This window comes from Eutrigla gurnardus (assembly GCF_963514095.1).
Source record: "Eutrigla gurnardus genome assembly, chromosome: 18".
NCBI classification, from domain to species: domain Eukaryota; kingdom Metazoa; phylum Chordata; class Actinopteri; order Perciformes; family Triglidae; genus Eutrigla; species Eutrigla gurnardus.
Window position 1 is genome coordinate 16,121,426 of NC_139929.1, and position 21,449 is coordinate 16,142,874.

The 21,449-nt window shown below is 43.9% G+C and overlaps 1 protein-coding gene across 2 annotated transcripts in view; it reads right to left on the reverse strand.

Moving 5' to 3' along the window:
* Positions 1-264: 264 nt before the first annotated feature.
* mmp16a (matrix metallopeptidase 16a (membrane-inserted)) overlaps positions 265-21,449 on the reverse strand; it is a 58,062-nt gene continuing 36,877 nt past the window's right edge. For both annotated transcript variants that reach the window (XM_084034271.1, XM_084034272.1), the window contains 6 exons: positions 20,868-21,029; positions 17,157-17,374; positions 10,137-10,275; positions 6,478-6,628; positions 5,506-5,621; positions 265-2,429 (listed from right to left, as the gene is read on the reverse strand). In XM_084034271.1, the coding sequence (XP_083890397.1) occupies positions 2,095-2,429; positions 5,506-5,621; positions 6,478-6,628; positions 10,137-10,275; positions 17,157-17,374; positions 20,868-21,029 (1,121 nt within the window). In that variant the 3' untranslated portion in view covers positions 265-2,094. The remainder of the gene's footprint in view (positions 2,430-5,505; positions 5,622-6,477; positions 6,629-10,136; positions 10,276-17,156; positions 17,375-20,867; positions 21,030-21,449) is intronic.

Here is a 21,449-nt window from a genome sequence, read left to right on the forward strand (position 1 = left end):
CATGTAACTTTTATACTCAAGAGGCCATATCAGGTAATACGTCCAATACTTCCCATCAGTCTCAACCACACTTTATACTTTGTGCCAATTAGCAAAAGTTGCTAATATGCTAAAATAAGCAAACATTACACCCACTGAACATGAGGTTGGGCAGCATTGTTAGCATGCAGATGTTAGCATGTAGCTGAAGCGCCTTAGTGCAGCATTGCAGAGCTGCAGAGAGCACAGATACGAGTTAAAAGATGAGCAGAGTTCAAAGGCAGCTCTTAATCATATATTGATCAATTTATTCATTCTGTCAGGACATGTTTCCCCGTTGTCCCAAAGTCTTACACAAAGAAGTCATTGTGAGTTGTCCAACGTGTTTTGACCAGAAAAACAGGAAAAGAAAGAAAAACCAGTATGTGATCATGAAAACAGACACACATTCGAAGACTGCTCGCCACGACGGCGGCGACACGTTGGCTAATGATTGGGTTTGTTTGCCGAAGATTTACCCAAAGATTTCCCAGATTGCGTCACGTGATTTTTTTCTTAGATTTAATTGTACCTGGAGAATAGGGGGGAGGGGGGTTTGGGTACACTTACAATGTAAAAATAAAAAAGCAAACAGTATTTTCAAGAGAAGAAATTCCTCCTCCAAAGCCACGTTGAGCAGAACCAGTTGGATGTACAGTAAATGCTTGCATGCACGTTGACACAGGCACTGATCTTGACTCGGTGTCTCACTTTGTGGGTCCTCAGTCATGAGACAAGAGCATTCTGGGAACTGAGCTCTCTCAAACAAGGCAGTCAACAGGATTTCCTTTTTTTTTTAAAAAATGGTCTGTTCATTCACAAACAACCATACAGAATGACCATTTTGGATGCACAGTTCTTTAAACTGGGGAGGAATATGGGCCAAGGACAAGAAAGAATGTCAGCAAATCCAATAACAAGCTCTCAAGCTCAAAATCAGCCTGATTTATGTCGTATGGAAATGATAAAAAGTAACAGTAACAAATAGCTTAACACACAAAAAATAGTGGCTTTACTCCAGAACCTTCCAACATCGTCTTACGATACAATACATTACTCTGAATACAGGCTGACCCTACTGTATATTCTGTCCAGAATGGCTCAGCAAGCCAGTGCTGAGAATTCTGGGTAACATAATAAAAACCATGAAATACCAATCACAAGAAGCTGTCAATTAGCTTCTTTTACAAACAAACAAATAAAAACAAAAGTGTTATACAAATTAAAAAAGAAAACAACTCCAAGAACAGCAAAACCAAGCACAAGTAGTATGATCTATAATTAAGGCGAGTTAAAATATTGCAGAATAATTTGGCCCCTGTGTCTCAAACAGACTGCCACAACAGTCGAAAGCTCCCCGACTCTTAATCGCTGCCGGATCCAGAGAAGGGAAGGAAAGATGAACTGGGATGGAGAAAAAAAAAAGTAATCCTCTTTGGAGAGAAATAGATTTTATTTGGTTTCGTTTGGCCTCTTCCTCAGGAGCGTGTTAAAGGGAACGGTGAGGACCTCCTTTCTCAAAAGACAAAACATTGAAAAAGTGAAATAAAAAAAAAAGTTTCAACTACAGGAAAGGAACTGAAGAGTGGTAATGCGATTAACTCGTGTTTATCTGAGACGGTTTATCTTTTGAGCGCAGTATGAAGCGAGGTGGGGTGGGGGGGGCACCGAGATCAGAAAATATAAAAGTGTTGTTTCAGCAACAACCTGATATGACGGATGACGATGCAGTGCCCTGTGGGAAGAGTGCGTGTCCCTGTGAAAGTCCTCCTTCTGATTAAGAGCCGTCGGGCAAAGAAATAAAAGGAATGGGATAGGAAGTCAAGTTTCTGAGTTACAAAGTGATACTGATCCTCCTGTATTTTACTGGGACTGAATGTCATTTGGGGAAAACATCCCCACAAACTGTCCCTCTGCATCCCTGTTTGTTAAAAAGGCTGAGGGTTAGCGGAGTCAACTTGAAGTCTGGATGTTTCTGCGGATTCATATCTCCCAAAAGGAGGAGACGTGGCTGTGTGTTTTCACTAAAGAGGTCCAAAGTCCACCGTCTTCCTCTTCTCATCTCGTCCCGGTGCTTCAGACCCATTCCTGCATGGAGCGTTTGCAGTACAGTATGTGGCGTGGCGTGCCCTTCCTCTTGAACTGCACCACGGTGTAGACCAGCACCAGCAGGCACAGCGCCAGCACGCAGGGGATGACGATGGCGATGGCCTTCACCGTGTTCGCCTCGTTGTCCAGCTCGATCACCACGTCCGTGTTGCCGTCGTCGGCCGGCGGCCGCGCCGGGTCGATGGGCGTCAGATCGCAGCCCATGAAGTCTTTGAGGATGGAGCGCGGGTAGCCCGGCTCCACTCGGAGGAACTGGTTGTTGAACTTCCAGTACTCCTTCCCCTTGTAGAAGTAGGTGAAACCTGAGAGAAGGAAACACAAAACATTGTTTCTGGAACTTCATCTACAACCAGGCGGAGGCAGCAAGTTCCACCTATTCATCAAAAGTAATAATATCACAGGTCAATAGTAATCCATTACAAGTTAATGCCCTGCTTTCACTACAAAGCCACTGAAGTAAACGCACACAAGACTTAAATGCAAAAATATGCTTAATGCATTGAATAAAAGTCCAGATTCAGCTTTTTAATACATATATTTTGTGTCGATTGAATTGACTTAATGATGTATATAAAGTTGGGTAGTTAAATCCTATTTTATAAGACGATCATGTGTTTTGTCTATAAAATGTGTAAAGAGCTGTCAAATAAATGAAGTCACAGTATTTCTCTGTGAAATAGTGGGCTTGTAGAAAGTATTAGTACATTTACTCCAGTATGCTTCTTCAGTACAGTTTTAAGATACTATCGGCTACTATATTAATAATTAATTAATATTAAATTCCATGTTTGGTTGCCAAAACATAATTTGGTGTATAAATAACGGAGTCAAACCACTTGCACTGGCGAGCAGTGTGTCTGTTTCTTCCTGTCGTCAGGAAAACAAAACAACAGAAGAAGTGATTGAACTGATGTCAAAGTGATAACCTGCCAGCGTGGCAAGCCGAATGCACCTCAAACAATTCAGTCTAGCGCTCTGCTGTTCAGCCACTGTTTTCGTTTTTCAGCTCCATTGTTCTGCTGAGATGTCTCCGACTCGTCCCTCAGGACTAATTATATCTGCTCATGTAAGTGGAAATACACCCGACCAGGAGCCAAGACCCACAGCTAATATCACACAATAAATGTCATCTGTTGAGGTGCTTTTGTGTGACAAGTTTAAAACTATATATATATATATATATATATATATATATATATATATATATATATATATATATATGACACTTCCCTTTTTGACTAAAATTGCTTCTATTTCAGCAAACATTTTGACAACGAATAAATTGTAATACAACGATAAAGAGTTTGAAAGAGGGCATAAAAAGTAGTGCAATGACATTTGAGAATGGTAACATGACAACACTTCCTGTCCCTTATTGTGAAAATGTTGCCTACTCGGGTTGACTCCACACGTTGCTGCCTCTTGTGAGCCGCTGTCCCCGACATGCTTGTTGGGAAAATATATTCTGTGTAAAACTGAGCACGACAGCAGGCTGGATTCTCAAGCTTGCCTCTTCCTCGCTGGCACACTTTGTGTCTCGCGATTTATTATTCATGCTCACTCTTTTAGGGGAAAATAGTGGAGGAAGTGTTCTACTTTTCAGATGGGGAGATTTCTATTGGGTCATTCTGGGTCAAATCAGATCAGGTTTTTGTTTATGTTTTGGATTTTGTTCAAAGTTCATGTAAAATCGATTTAAAAAAATAAGTTATGCAAAATACTTTTCCTTGGATTTTGAGACCTACATAGTATTTTTTTGCCGCTGGGAATATTCTCATTTTTGCCCCCTAATAAAAACCACTAAGGTGGGAAGCCATTTATGGAGTTCAATATCTTCAGAAATAAAACTCCTGGAGCCATGAAAGACGGTAGGGGCGCAGACAAAACGGTGTACGACAGATCCACATGATTGAAAGGCACAAGCAGGTGTCGTATATATTTCATTACTGGCCATTGAAAAAGAGACTTGAAGCAGGAGGGAATCTTTTACAGGGAGTCACATGCTACTATTTCACTGCAACCCCCTTAAACAAGGAACACTTCATCTAAATTCCCCCTAAACGGCAGTTTACTGTTTTTGTGTTCTTGTACAGATTAATCAAATGTGATACGACTTGTTAATTAATAAGCTTTAGATTTGCTGGTCGGCACTTTTTTGCCTACTTGCCAACTGCCCACATATCTATAAGATATATAAGAAGACACAAACCAATCTAAACACCATTCAAACTCCCATTGAGAGGTCAGCTGAGTATGTAAGGAACCCGCTCTTAAGAATTGTTTTTTTCTTTCCAACCTGGCAGCACCTTGTGCCACACTTTTCTCTAACATTTACCAGAAGTGAGGTGAAAAATAATGTATTAAGAGAAGGAGAGTTCCAGATGAAGATAAATAGATGGGCTTCCTCCTGTGTACAAAAACGCAGTCCTGAGAGAGAGAGGGAGGTTGAGAGGTGAGGCAGCCTGAGCTATTGTGGGTGGGAGCCAGGTCAACGTTGCCCTAGGGCCCCTACCCTGAAACGTGTTGCCTCACACACACACACATCACCGGCAGCAGCAGACTCAATTACGCCTGGTTATGTGGGTCAATGTTATGAGTGTGCCACTTGACACACTGTCTGCAAACAGCCAGCGCCGCCAAATCAACGCAGGCCGACACATATACCAGCGGGAATACACGCGATGCACACAAACACCCATCGTCCCCTTGGATCCCAATCCACCCTTCATGCTCCGACTGATGCCCGCTCCACCTGGCCTCACCGGCAGACACGCCCGGCTACATATCTGGCAGCTGATCCACGGCACAGATGGCCCGAGCGCTCGGCGCCACCTGCCCAGCTTTTTCCAACCCAGGCGGTGCCAGCACCCGGCCCAAACCCACCTGGCGTTAAACCACCAATGGGACAAGCTGCTTCCCATCTTCATACCATCTGACTGGCCTATGGGTGAGCTCTTTGAGAGATAGAAATCCCGCCTCCCCACCCGTGGCGAGGGCCAACTGGCTTAAACCGGAACGAGTGCCCAGCGGTGGTCTTGTCCGTTCTGCTTTCCACAATCCTGCTCCAACTGGGTCTCGATGCACACGGAGCAGGATGCTCTGAACATTCTGCTTGTGAAACAATTCAAAGCTGACCTCTTTTCATCTTTCATTTGCTAGACACAGCCATCTATCAGTCCGTTCTCCCCTGATACTGCATGTCTGGAAGCGTGCCATGCATCAAAGACTCAGTATAATAACTGGGGCAAATTTCAATCAATGCAGCCCCGGTTTACCTCCCGCACACTGTGTGCCAGTGACCAGCTGAAATCAATGCTGCCTGGCACACGGACAACGCTGTTATTGCCAAATCAGAGTATCGGGCAGGACAATTCGTACCATTTGCTTTGTCGACGAAGGCCCCCTGTGGCGAGTCAGGCACACCCCTCCACACTGTGACGGGCTTGGGATAGCCGGGGTCCATGGTCCTCATCTCTTCATTGTAACGCCAGTACCTAAACAGGAACAAAGGATGAGCCACAGGAAGACAGATACTCTAGTTTGAATATGAGGGATGCTATACACATTTGTCAAAACCTACACAATAATTAAAATTCCAGTATATAATGTATATACATATAGAATTTAATTGAATAGCTGGCCCCATTGTCACCGATATCCGATCCAGCTATTAGTCAGTATCGGCCCAAGATCAGATAACAGTATCTACTTAAAGAGGACCTATTATGATTCCCCCCTTCCTTTAGTAAGTTTATAGTGTTTTGGGTCTCCAGAGTGTCACAGTCTAAAGTCCATGCCCAAAGGGAGTTACTCTCCCCCACACAAACTCTGCTCCTGAACGGCTTGAAACGCCTCAATTTAAATCTCGTCTTTTCTTCCTGAAAGTGGTGATGTCACCAAGTAACACCTTTGTGTAGTATCTGCCCAGACTAGTCAAACAAAGTGAGTGAAAGCAAGCTGAGCATGCAGTCACCATGTTGACAAGATGCTTTTTTACTAATGTGCTTCTAAAGGAAGAGGAGTTGAATAACAAGTGGCTAAAATTCATTTTATCACTACTCCTCAGCAGTACAACCAAAGTTGGCCAGCCGACCAATCAGAGCAGACTCGTCTTTTTGGGAGGGAGGGGCAGGAGCTCAAACAGCGTTTCAGAGAGAGGAGCTGCTGTGGGTAATGTGAAATACAGGTATACACCACAAAAGGAGCATGATACGTCCATTACGTTTTATTGAAGCAATGTTAGAGCTCCACTCCCATCACACTGTCTTGTACCATCCACTAGAGTTACACTGCAGGGACTTGCAGCTGAAAGATCTGAATTCTTCTAGATCTTTCTCCGTTTGCACCCACCTGTCCCCTTTAAAGAAGTAGGTCTTGGCCACATCCTCCCACCACACGGCGGTCTCGATGCTCTGGGCCGGCATGCCGTGGCCGAACTGGGCGATGTCCTTGGGGTATCCAGACTGCAACACCGTGTCCTTAAACACCCAGAACTGTTTCCCTGCACAACAAGAAAGAGAGGGAAAAATAAATGAGAAGGAGGAGGACAAGGAACAGCCGGGATTACCCTCCAGGAGCAAAACACGAGAAGGGCAGGTTTACAAGGACAGACACCAGCCTTGTAACAAACGGCAGGCAATAACCTGTTGTCTTGTATTACTATATTTGATGTTGATGATTCCCTAATTTAAAATAGGACACAGACATGGTGGCATGTGTCCTTGCTTAGAGGTAGTCTGGAAACGTTCCGGTGCTGGCAAACTGAGTCGGTAACTGCTTGGTTGAGATAAAAAAGAAACAACCCTTGTGGGAAAATTGGCGACCAAAGAGTCACATTAAAACCTCTTTAAAAAAGTTTTCAAGCCCCAAGGAGCCAAACAAATACCTGAACTTTAGGATATTTTTTGGGAGGGCTGTAATAATGTTGACATTTAAAAAAACAAACACACATAATGTGTTTTAATCACATTACATTTGTCCCTCTTCTCCCTTCTCTTTGAACTGGATTCCTGTGGAGTAATTAGGTTCAACAGCACGTTTGTGACACAGTCTGACCCCAGGAAGTGCTTTTCTTCGTCACCGGTGGCGGTTCAGGGTGTACCAGGAGGAAGTGGGTGGGGGGCGAGTGTATGTCGCAAGACATACAAACGAAGGATATCGAATGTTTTGGCCTATCATTCTTTTTGCCAAATCATGTCACACGAACAGTTTTTTAATTTTATCATCACCTCTCATCACTGGAACGAAACCAACATCAATGTTCCGACAGGGAGATCACAAAGACAATGAAAAATCTAGATCATCTAAACTACTTTTACAAGGTCAGCTTTAAGATGACCTGCAGATTTTTTATTACTTAAAAAAATAATCAAACACAGGAAATGGGTGTGAAATAAAGCAGATATGAGCGCGGCACTTATTCTCCTGCTTCATAAAAGGCTCCACATCTGACATTTAGCCTTCAAGAAGTGTTTCTCACACTACACGGCCCGGCTGGAGATTTATAGATGGAAAGGTAGGACACAGCGTCAGGCTGAATGCTAAGTGGGAAGCAGAGACCTGTAGTGGCCTCTTTCTGGAAAGGAAATTCCTGTCATGTCACCTCTTTCTCTTACAGTGCTCCACTCACTCTGGGTCACACTTCCTCTGGCCCCGACACACACACACACACACACACACACACACACACACACACACACACACACACACACACACACACACACACACACACACACACACACACAGAGATTAATCGACCCATCCCCAAAAAGACTTGATTCACAAAAAAACAACAACCCCCCCAAAAAAAAATCTCTTCTCTGTCGATGCTGCATTTAATAGGAGTCTCCTTTCTTTTCTTTTTTTAAATTGGTGTCGACTTGCGCGGCCCTCCAACATAAACGTCTGGCTTCATCTTCAGAGCTGCGAGGCCTGCTTTGATGTAGTGGCAGCTCAGGCATCTGCTTCAGTGTAGCCACTAATCCCCCTGCTTGCCCTCAACACTGTATGACGAGCGTTATATAGGATGAAGATTTGTTTCAAAAAGAGAGCCCTCCTCCCCTCGCAGGCCACACACGAACACTGTACAGCCAAACCAATCACACGTGTTGAATTGTGCTGGAATTGTTGTGAAACAATCATAAACACACCAGAATCCCCAACATGGAGGGAAATGCTTGACTTTTCCAAGTTTTTGTGTATAGACCACAATCTTGGTTCTAGATGTGTGACTGTTTTTTTTAAATACATCAAACGCCAGGCATATTGTAAAAATGTGTAATGTACATTGTGGTTTATTGCTGTCAAGTCACAGAATCAGAAGGTTCCTCAACAAACTCTGAACTTCACCACACAGTTTATCAAAGTCGCAGGCCTGTCAGACTTTAACCTCCTCCACACGCTGCGGGGCTGGAAACTTAACAAAGTCACACTCAGCGGTAGCATTAGCTCACACTTGCTAGCTACAACTGGAGAACAAAATCTGTGTCATTTCAGCTGATAGAAACATGCCAACCTGCCAACATTCATAATGCAATCTCTTGTTTCGTTATTTAGGCTAATTGTTCCATTTTTAAATATACCGCCTTTCAGTGCAATTCTTCTAAATCTGCCTGCATGACAACATGAAGACGTTAGACTTGATTGGTAAAGCAGACGTTCTTGATTTGAGGATCCCGTGTCTGGAAACAGGCAAACGTGGACTCACTGTAAGAACGAAGAACACATGCTGCCTCTCTTTCTAATGTATACCAGCGCTGTCTGCTCTCTGACCTGCTCCATGATGCCTTAACAGCACAAAGCTCATCAGTGTGTCAGCCATGACTCCGGTGCAAACTCGACTCCAAACCCCCATCTGGCCTTTATTTGAACTCATCAGACAAGCGGCGTGGATATCAGGAACGGCTGGTTAGACGAGGACCTGGAGCGCTGCGCTTTGTTTTCTGACCGACTTTCTTCCTAATGCTTTAGTCCAAATGGGGACAGACAGAATAAGGCCTCTTGGGAAATCAGCTGTGTGTGTTCAAATGAGAACGAGCATTCTGTTAGTATACATTTTCTTAATCTGTGTGCAAACCTGTTGCTACTCAGCCTGCAAAAAAGTGCAGGGTGGAGGAGAAAGCACCCAAATCAGGCTTGCAGAGCTTATGTGCACACGGGACCGGCAGCCTGCATTTCCAGGAATTGTTTGGTGATAAAAATAGAATCGGATTGAAGTGAAGATTTGTAGTTTTGTTGTTTAGTTTTTTTTTTTATCTCAGACTTTCATTGCTTACCTACATCTCCTTTCATCAGCCCCCCTGTGCGTCTCGCTCCCTGAAGTTTATGCAAATAGGTGTTAAAGACGGCTTTGCTTGTTTGCGGTTTCTTTTTCGTGGCTTTTCAGCTGCAGATATAATTAGCTTTGAATCTGTGCTCTGGGGCTGGCGTTATCTAGATTCCATTATGTGGACAAATCGCCCCAGAGTGGTAAAAAAACAACAACACATTTTTTTTAACTAAGTGTTGAAGTTCTTTGGCACGAGCTGTGACAGTGATTTTCATGAGTGATGCATACTAATCATATTTAGCTACAGACTTATACTAAAACATATTACTCCCAGTGCCAGTCTTATTAAAAGTCAGAGCTGGTGGATTATGGGGGATTTTCCAACCCAAGTGAGCAAAACATTTCTTTAATCTTGCACAGATTTACATTGAACACCAACACACAGATGTGATGAAGGCAGTTCTTTGAGTGAGCGTGATAACATACAGCCGTCATTAAAGGATAAAAACCCTCCGTGTGTTCCTTAATACTGACACGCATAGAAAACACATGCTGGAGACTAAAAATATGTGCGCATAGACTTCATACAGAAAGTGAAGGTGACAGCCATGAACATAGAAATCTTCTATACACACAATAGTTGAGCTGGGCTTCAAATCTGCTGGATGAAGATGAATCAGAGGTTTGCGTTCACACTGCGGCGCAGCGACAATGATGACGCTGATGAAGCGCGGTAGCTTACCTTTGAAGAAGACGAACTTGCCCTCGCTGTTCTCGTAGACGGCGTCTATCTTGGGCGGCAGGCCCCTCCAGAAAACGCTGATGAGCATGGGGTATCCTGGCATTACTGAGTTATCCCTCACCCGCCAAAACCAGTGATCCTGAAAGCATAGAAAGAACGCCGTTAGGAGACAGGAAACGAGCGTGAGGTCATTTAAATGTTTATTGACACCAAACAACAAGCTGCCATGAACCAGGGTTAAATATATAATGAGCTCTGCATATTCTAACACAGTTGGCGGTAAATTAGAACATCTGAGCGCGGCGAAGCGAGGCCAGCTCCTGGCTTTTCCCGCTCTTACAACAAAGCCTGCTGGCGATGATCAAACCAAGCTGCGGCGGCGATGGCTTTAAGATCCACATATACTTTCTCAGGTTGCCTGGAAAGCCCATGAGACCGCCGCTACGCACGCAGAACTTGAAGAACATACTGGGAAAACCATCAAGTAACGGGGGCAAAGTGATAGCCAGGGGCTTTACGACAAGCCAAGAGTCTCTGATTTCCTTCGGGGTGGGGTTAGCGTGGGCTCGGCCAAGTGGAAGGTGTGTCTTTTTGATGTTGGATGAAACTTGATGACAGAGGGAGCCGGGGAGAGACCCAGCTGTGAAAGCTATTAGGACACGGCGAGATGTCCCGCCCTTTGGCAACGAGCGGTCAATTGTGTCTCCCGAACGGTCTGAACGCTCAGGCCAAAAGCCTGACTTCATAGCGAGGGACACGGAGACATCGAGAGGGGAGACAACACATCATCACACACCGCCTCATTCACAGTGAAAGCTAAATAAACAGGCCATTTATCAGACACTCTCCTCTGCTCTCCTCCTCTCTCTCTCTGTCTAATCCAATTGTTTCCCCGGGACTCTCTTTTCACTCCCCGGACTCTTCCTCCTCTTCATTTCATTTCCTCTTGTCCCTCCTTCCAATCCCTCCTCTCTTCCTCTTCCTCCCTCGCTCTACACCTACTGTCTCCATAGATTTCAATTGTTCAGCATTTTCTTCTGAACGCGGCCCGGCCCAGTAATTGAAAACAGATCAAACTGTGAAATCCGACCCATTTGAATCCTTTCGACTTCATAAAAGAGAAGATGTTCTTTCTCCCGCTCTACCTTCCCACTCTGAAAATAAAGCACTTTGCAATGACAGGAACATCGAGAGTAATCACAAGAAGTTGAGTCAAGTTGGAAATGTTGCATCTCGGATGGTTGCTTTGAGGAAAAAAAAAGGTCAGTGCTGGGCTAGTCAAGCACACTGCCTCGGGATATGCAGAGCAATGAGGTTGAATCAACATACGCTCTATAGGAATAGAAGTCCTGGCCCGGTATCTTCTGATGAGAAACAACCCAAACACATCACTTTGCTGCTGAGTTGACTTTTAGCTGTTTTAATATTTCAGTGTTTTGTTTTTTTTTACATTTCAATATTAACATATTATTTTTTTAACATATAAGTGGCCTTTGTGGTTCTCTTCCTCACCATTGATTGATTAAAGTCAAATGACCAACACACAACGCCTGGAATCCTATTTGTCAGCTTACTAAGAATTACACTTTAAAATGGCAACTGAGGAATAAAAAGATCACATTATTTATCACATGGAGGTTCAGAGAAGAACAGCCACATTTTTCTGCAAAATGATATATGATTTTATGTTTAAATATTAACATGTATATGAGTGTATATGCATATTTATGGAAAGTGGAAAAAAGAGCAGGGAGGAAGTGTGCAACTGGCAAACGTGAAAAATATAAGACGGAAATAACAGCAGCAGCGCGATGAATTATTCCTAGTGCGTCCTTGATAAACAGACTAGCAATGAGGTGAAACCTGAATCCTTGTCATGGCGTCCAGGTCACCTGAGGGTGAGCGTCTTCTATGTGTTTGTGTGAGTGACGAGGTGAGAATATGACAGACGCTGGTGTTAGGATGACAGTGTTGCTGATCTCTCACTCGCTGGTTGTGACGCGCTACCTCACAGCCCGTCAGAGAGAAGAATGCAGGTGTAGAGAATTCAGAGAGGTTGAGGGATTAGGGTGGAAGCCTGACAACGCAGCATCTATCAGGAAGTCTTTCCAAAATCCCCTTTCACGGAGAAAAAGAAAAATGAGGAGGGCTGTTGTTGTTGTGTATCTGTGTGTGAAAATCGGCAACTGTAACCAAGTAAGTAAATAAATAATGAAGTACAACCTTGAAATGCAGTCGCTACAGCAAGAAGCACTGGCTCAACTTTTCATAACGGTTCATTTTTATATGGCAGCTTTATAGTTTAGCAGTTAAATCTTTATGCTAAGCTAGGTTCACTGTCTCCTGGTCCCAGCTTTAAATTTTGCATATTTGGCATCAATCTTGCTGGATTTCTGTGTCGTGTTTATGGACCTTACGACATCGGAAAAAGACTCATCGATAAACTTGATACCGCAATTCGCCATTTTGTGGCTCTAGTCGACCTCAAAGGGGGTCAACATGTAAATGATGTAATTGTTGGCGTTGCAAAGTATTCCACATCTCCTTCCATGAGCACTCAGTCACCCTGCTGCTGCAGCACGCTCCATCTCTTCCTCCCGGTGACAGAAAGGACAAAGATACTGAGAAGAGAGGACGGCTCACTGCCCACTGCCTTCTCATTAATGGACGTCGGAATCAAAGCTTGTCTCCAGCATCAGGGGCCAAGTGGCCAAGCCTGAACCGCACGGGGCCCTCCGGCATCCCAGAATCCCCTGCTCTAAATCTGAGGAAGAGGGTGGCAGTTCCCTTCATTGTGGAGGAAGGAAGTGTGTTTTCTTCCCTGTTAGACCCGACTGGTATGACTGCATCTATGTGATGGTGTGCAGCTACAAACATCCTAATTATTTAATGAGGTAAAAACACCATATACGGTGATCCCCAGCCTCCAATGGGATGCCATATGGTTTGAGGGTTCACAGCAACTTGAACCCGGAGGGCCTGCAGCCATAAAAGTGGTAGCTGTGTAATTTCACTGAGGCATTTACTGGTGACACTGGATCTACGCGGCCACACAGATGACTGTGTGAACCCTAAACGACCCTCCGTCACTCCGGCGGAGAGAAAAATGATCGACCGTAAAACTACCATCTTAACAAGCACCACTCTTAACCTGCCTTTGTAGATTAATGGGCCTGGAATAAATCAGGCACCTCTCAGCTTTGTTGGGAGCCGTACTTCTTACTCCTGCTGTTTATCTGCAATCGTTAGTTCCGTTCAGGACGTCGGATGTTCTTGTTATTCTTTTAAACTAGCTTGGAGGTGATGAAAGAAGTGGGCATTTAGAAGACAGGCGAGGTTTAATTGGGTTGCATTAAAGATCCACTTTTTGAAGCTTGACCCATTAAGGACTAACAATTGTGATATCTCTGTTTTGATTCTTCTTCTTTAAAAAAATAAAAAAATAAAAATAAAATCTGTCTCTTATGCCAACTTTATAGACTCGACTAAATGTGTCATTTGCTCCACTGTTCTATTACCAGACAGTGGTATTAAACGTCTACGTCCTGCTGTAGTATGGAATACATTTGCCTTCATGACTGCATACATTTGCATATGGAAACGTTTTTCTCAGCAGTTCTGGATGAGCTGCAGTACTTTGCGATTTGGAAAGTGGAACATTTCAATTTTCTTTTTTTTAAAGAATAACCTCTGTGTCTGCGGGGCAAAGTGAGACGCCTGCGTTCATTTTCAGTTGTCAAAAAACATTTTAAAAAGGCCCGTGGATGCAGAGGCCTCTCCTAGTGCACATAATGAGATCTTCAGAGATGAGGCGTTCAACTATGAACTGTCAAATTGTCATTTTTAAGTGAATCATTTGAAGCGAGAGCAAACAAAAGGATTTGATTAACCACTTTGAGTCACATGAATACCCGTCAACAGTATAAATGCAGTGTTTTCTTCGGAGGTAACTCAGTTTATTTCACCCAAACTCCCCTACTTTACATTGCTGGACCACCTGTGGTCCTCGGGGGCTGTGAAAACTGCTGAGATCTCCGCTATAATGACTTGGCATCCACTTGACTCTGTTCTTCCAGAACATTCAAGAGGGGATGGTAAGCAAAGCCAAGATGTTCGGGCCAAATGGGCCGACAGCATGAAGAAACCAAATCAATCAATCGTATAAATAATAAAAAAGGAGAAATCAAGGGACATAAAGTCAAATAAAGCTGAAATCAAAAGTGAGCACAAGCTGTACATCATTCATATTCTGTCAGCTATGCTTTTAACTAGTCTTTAGTCGAATACATACACTGTGGCGTGCGCTAAAGAGAATATATGAAGCTAGGGAGCAACACAAACGTCTCCATTTGAGTTCCAGATGAAGCGTTTTATAGCCGGGCAGCTTCCTCTACCAGGAGGAAGGAAGGCATTAATATGATACCTCAGTCTTCTTAGGAGAAAATTGGCGTTCAGTGAGAATCAAGAAATATTAGGACCACCTGCTCCTCCCGTGAAACAACACTTGGAACGCAGAGTGGATGCGAGTCAAACCTGCGATCCCGTATGGATTTCACATTTGATTCACTGACTGGAACCTGGACTGTGCAAAGTGCAAATCATTTATGAGTCGTAAGACCACCGGTGGTCCTAATGATGTGGACATAGTGGATTTACAGCTGCAATTACATGTGTTCTGTAACAAATTATCCCTCTCTGTCAAACTTAGAAACTCAGAAAAACGAGAGCTGGTAGAAAGTGTTCATATGCTTTGCATGTTGGGTGAATCCAACACTCGGCACTCCTGGAAACTAATGCAGCCACACCTCATTGCCCCCTTTGCTTATGAGTTAATTATGTACATTTAATTTACAGTATTAATTGGAAAGCTGGCTGTAATAAGTGGAGAGTTTAAACAAAGAGAGGGAGCCATGCTGTTTATGCTGAACAGCAATTTACATGGGCGGCCCCTGTGGATCGGCCTCCAAAGAGACTCATTTGGCACACAAGCCTACTGGGGGAGTTTCTACTATGAACTAAAGTACAGTCAGTTTGATGTAGTTGTTTTAATTGTACAGGAGTGTAAGTGCAAAACGTACTCATTTTTTATTCACAGAGTAAAGTACAGAGAAGTGTTGCAGTGTCCAATCTACTGTACATGTGTTTATAGCTGGAGCTCATTATCACAACAGCAGTCCCTTGATGGGCATTAAAGAAACAACAGCAATTACATAGATAAATCCAGCAAACCACGTTGCCGTTCGTGGCCACAAAAAAAATCACGTCAGCAACTCGGGTAATATGGAAAGTATAGTAAAGTAAAAGTTAGTACACATATGTTAAAGTAGTAAAACTGTCATCGCCTTCTTTATCACAAGTATACAAAATAAAGGCAAACATGCTATAAACATGCTACAACCACAAAAGATATGTTAATGTGGAGCCAATCATACATTAAAGCACGGAAATGATCAGCCTATTATACTTGGGGCTTTGAGACAGGCTCTATGACACATTAAGGTAGAGGGACTGGCATGTTCCAACTATAGAAATGATTCTTTAAAAAGTAGTGCCAAGTCAATTTGTTGGTGCAACAATCCATCCAAATTCAATTTCAAACCCACAGATACACCAGAGGTGTATTTGGAGCCCAACTGGCCTTGTATCCTTCACTTCCTAAACTCATAAAAAGTTTGGCCGTCTGCTGAGCGTCCTTTTTTTTCTCTCCACAGCACCTCTGAGCTCTGCAGAAATCCCATGATCCTCATCACTCCATTAGGCCAGGCTGCTGCCCTGGGAGTGATGAGGGCTGATGGCAGCGACTGCAGGCACCACGTGAAAAGGATGGGAGCTGTATTTAAAGTAATGTGCCAAGCAGATAGTATTTTCCACCTCAAAAAACAGACAGAGTGAGCTTTGAGTCCGGTTTTGGTTAAATACCTTCACAGGTAGCGGCTCTGGCCGGTTCCAGGACGGATTTATTTTCTGAGTTTAAAGAACACACTGAGAGAGGGAGAGAGAGAAAGCAAGAGGGAGGAAAGAAAGGGTTTTTCCCCCAGCTCCACAAGCCTCTTATTTAGCCATTGAATGCTATCTATTTATATCCCCAGAAAAATACAGTCACACTCACAAGGCATCTTTCTCCTTTCTGTGGAGAACACATGACATCTTTGTGTTGCCTCAAGGTTTCTCTCCGTTTCTTGGCACATGCTGCCAAGGTCTTGTACTCACAAGCTCAGACCAAGGATAAAGATGCATTAAGCGACATGCATACCCGTTTCTGTGGCACAGGAATGGAAATCAGGCTACGTTTGTTGGGAGAAAGGAAAACCGTGCATGGCATGGTGTTTCTTCTTCCTAGAATATCAATTATGTCCAAATTCCTGCTCGACTGGCCCAAAGTAATCTGGAAAGAGCTCCTTGTTTCACATAAAAGCTGCTTTGATTATGCACTGAAATACGCAGGCATTAGTTAAGATGAACGAGTCGACCGTATTTCTACAAGCCGTGTCAACTTCTCCCGGCACGTGTAGAAAACTACAAAAAACTCAGCCAAACAATTTGTATTAAATCCGAGTGGGCCGTTTCCACATTATGCACACCAAGCACATAGCGAGCATGAAGCAGATTAGCCGAAAGGCTCCAGCTCTCTGTACATTTAGGTAATCCTCACAGTTCTCCAGCAAGCTCGCTGTCTCCACAGGGTGCTTTCAAACCTGCAGGCCATTTCCTTTGGTCTGAATCAAGTGATTCCTTCTTTTGTTGCATTTATCAGACGAACATGTTGTATGTTGTAGCCAGGCAAGAACTTTCTTTAGGCATATATTGCTGTTTTGGTTATATGAATATGATGGTGATATGAAACTACCCTTCCAACAAGGTGGCACAAGATTGCCTGTAAAGACGGATTGCTTTGCTTTCACGCTGCTAAGACATCCAAGTTTGGGGTAAAACAGTTCCAGGGTTCAAAAGGACTTTTCAAAACAAACAAGATGTGAAAATGCCCCGGGTTTGTTTCCATATCACAGACTCTTCTCTTACCTTGAAGACAAACATCTCTCTCCTCAGGATGGCGAGGGTGTTGAAGCCTCCATCGCAGATGTTGGGCTTAGCATTGGGGTGGGACGGCCTATCTCCTGGGGGCAGCCTGGGAGGTCGTGTCTGCCTGTCTGGCTTACGTGGGTCTGATGGAGGATGGGAGCGGGGAGGGGGTGCTGTCGGCAAAGGCTTGGTAGGCTGGGGGAGCTTATCGGGAGGCCCTGGAAGAAGTCAGAGAAAAAAGAGATAACGTTCTGTAACCTTATTTAGACCAAGATATAACAATGATATACTGTGAGGGTGTTGCAATGAATGCAGTCCAAAAATTAAATCTGGATCTGTGAACAAATCTCTTAAAAAGGAATAGCTAATGTCTGGACGTTAAACGTGAAGCTACAGCCAGAGCATATTGGACAAATTAGAAAACACATTTTAGAGTGCTAACAAATGGAGGTTGATTCCAAAAATATGAATTTGGGGCTCCTAAGTGTGGAAGTTCTTGAGGACGAATGATGGTCAACCAGCCACCTGAGCATGCAGGAGGTTTTTTCACCTGTGACTGGAACCACGACTCCAAAGGTCAAGGTAAGATGTAAATAAGGAGTAAATAAGGAGGCAACAAGGAGCTGAGGACAGAAAGGAAAGAAGGCATGAGAAATAAAGGACGAGATGGAAAATTGGTGAGAAGAGTTAAATAGTGCCAAGTTTAGGGCTTCAGCTCAACCGAAGCATAATATGATATGTTAAGATGAATAAAACAGAAATAAAAGCAAACGGAATAAAACAAATATACTGTGGAGATAAAAAATAAAATTCACTCCCAAATGACGTCCAGACATGCTGGGCGTCATTTCACATTCATGATTTACATGAGAGAAGGAGGGCGAGAGACATACCCAGGAAAAACAGAGCGGGGAGAGAGGTAGAGGGAGGCCAAGCGAGTGGGTTGTGCGTATGAATAATTGAGCACATGACGAAGCATGAATAACACACTGTGGAACTGTGAAAACCAGGATGTGAGTTGCCATGTGTTGATTGGGGCCAACAGATGCAGGAATACATGGCTGCAATATGAAAGATGCAAATGTGACAAGCAACCCCCCTCCCTCTCCCCCAGTCATGAAAAGTATCAATAAGTAATGGTGGCATGTATAAATGATGACTCTGAAAGCTACTGTAAACATACTGGAGTTATGAATGAATGATTAAATGGCTTGACAAATGATTTCAAAGTCGGTGAATGAAAAGGGGATTAAAATGAACTGAATGAGCGACCGATCATTTAACTGGAGGAGGCGGTCTGTTATGAGCAATTAAAGAAGGAAATAAAGACACGCCATCAAAATAGTTGACACACCAGCTGATCATCGGATTAAGAGGCAGCGCTGCACATCTGATCGGCACAAGAGATTCCATTCACTGGCTGAATTAAAAACCCTGAAATACATCCCAGATTAGTGGAGCCGAAACGCTCTGCTGTCATACGGGCTGGGCGACCGTTGCTACTTTCATATCGTCCGATCGCGGTTACTCGAGATCGCCAGGGGGCGACAGCTTGGCTCGGCGCCTGACACACTTTTTGCAAGAAATACAGTTAAAGCTAATTGGATAGTAGAAAAGTGAGAGGAAATGTTATTTTAAAATATCTAAACAACAGCTCCCTTTTTAAAGTCAGCGTCTGTGCTCGCTGGGTCATCATGCTCCGTTTCACATTAGGCTATTATAATATCTTTAATATCATAATCCAAATCTGATCCATAAGCAGGGCTGTCCCCAATGGTTTGAAGCTTCATTCATTGCAGTGAAGTTCAAATTATACAATTCATGCAATAGTCCACCTTCCCTTCCTCTGTCACTCTCTAAACCACACACACACCACCAGAAACATGTCTAAGTGCACAGAAAGCAGATTCTAGAGGTCATTTGTGTAATGTTGTAGTTCCGATAGTAAGCCAGGCTGTGCTGTCAGACAAATTATCCTGTCGACCCATGACAAGGAACGTTAAAAATGGCAACTTTCTATCTTATTTTAGCCCCAAAACCATTACCTGTTTTTCCCCCAATGAAGCGGAGATCTTCAAGTGGTCCAAAATGTTAGACCAGTGGTCACCCATGTGCCATCAACGCCCAGCCAATCACTGCAGCAGCTTATTCCACCAAATAGCACACTCTAAACCACAGAGGAGCAATCTAATCAGGGAGTTCAGCCGCTGTGGTGATTGGTTACGGTGTAACTCGGCACACCACGTGCCAATGAACACAATGAGAACGTCTGTCTCATTAAAAAAAGAATTACACAAACACAGTCGATGTGACTATGATGTAACCCCCCTACGAATATCACATGACTATGTGGAGTACAGCTTTATCATGTACAGTAACCAGAGTGCTTTCTTTACTCTGCTGCTCGTGGATAAAAGATAAGCTACACACAGTTATACACTTTTATATTTTTGTATATGATTTATCTTTATTATTGAATTGTTATTATTATTAAATAAGTCAAATTTCCGCTGTTCATTATTCATGAGAAATGATTATGTGTTTGGTGAGAGAATGAGGAATGACTGCAGCCAGCAGGCATTATCTTCTTCCACTATGACCTTAGCACTACGGTCAGTAACAGAAAGAGTCCAGCTAGATCCAAACGTGGCTCAGTCCTCCACATCCAGCTCAACCCACACCTGTCAGTCCTCTTCCTTCCCAAAATGCACTGTGTGAACGAGGCCAACTGCTGCTGGAAAGAGCGACCGCCACTTGTCCTGCCCTTCAACTCCTGGTACGACAGAGAGGAGGAGGGAGGAGCAGCGGCGGAGAGGAGTTAAACGCGAAAGGGATGAGGAGAGATTTGATCGCTTGCCCAGGACTGTCACTCCCGACGGGACGTGCCCTGACCATGTAAGCAGATGGCAGGTTCTTGTGTGTGCTTGTGAGCGTGTGTGTGTGTGTGTGTGTGTGTGTGCGTGGGCAGCCATTCATGTGACAGACCGGAGTCATATCAGCGGAGTGTGACTGGTTTACGGCCTCGACAGCTGCATGGGACAATACTGTCACTTCCCCACCAAGTTGTTTTTTGAACTCGGATGTCAAACTGAGGTTGAGGCGACAACACGAACGCAACACTTCGTGAATCTAAAAAATGATGTGTTTCTCCACAACAAAATCACATGAAAAATGCTGGTCTAGAATGAGGTCTTGGCGAAACCCACCCCGGTGTACGGCTTATTCAACTCAGAGAGAAACCGAAGACTACACCGACGCTTACATAAATCTATTACGGTCAAATTGAATTTCACACTCCTGATGCACCCGCCCTGGAGCTACATCTGCTTTATTAGTATACAACGCGCTGCAATCAGCGGCTCCAAATGTGTGGCAATAAGGAATGTGCAGGTGCTCCGACGATGAGGCGCTCATCCTTGTGATCTTAATTTGAGGTCTTTATCTCTGATCCGTTTCCTATCTGCTCATCAAATCTTGTGCTAGAACTGGGTTAAAATAACAGCACACACACTTTTGTGCTGAAGAGAGACCTAGTTATGATGCCTAACGCCAGCAGCATTTAAAACTAAAATAGTTTTTTGGGGGTGAAATCAATTACATTTAATTAAATCACAACAATTTGCCGGAAGAGCTGAAGTTAATTTGCACGATCCTTTTTGTTGCCGTTATCAAATCAGCGCTGTTGACCAACAGTAACTAGTACGGCCTTACCGTAAATCTTCTGGATGCCCAGCAGGTCGTCCATGGGCAGTTTGAAGTTGTCAGTGTCCATGTACTGGTAGAAAGGAGCCATGATGGCCGTGGGGTCGTTGGAGTGTTCCAGTCCCAGCGCGTGGCCCAGTTCGTGGACCGCCACCAGGAACAAATCGTTACCTAGGAACAGAAAGAGAGAGGAGTCTCCGTTGAGTGCTGTGCACAACAGTAAGTTAGCTTGGAGCATTTTAGATCTCTCAGAAGTTGCACCTGTTCTGGTTGGCAGAGGCAGTGTGGTTCCTTCAAAATAAAGCCAAGTTTTGCACTGGCTTCGAGAGCCTCGAAGGGAAGTTCTTCGTGAGACAACAAAATACACTTTGTACAGTTCTCGTGATCATATTCTCATAGACTTCATGCAATCCGACTCCTTTTTGCATCCAGACGAGTCGCCCCCTGATGGCCAGCAGACAGAATGCAAGTTTAAGGCACTTTTCCGCCTGGTGTGTGAGCATAGATAATCCACTATTACAGCGTTCACCTCCTGAGTGGATTATGCTGTGAGCCATACACTGATGGGACATATAACACAAGCCTGTACAC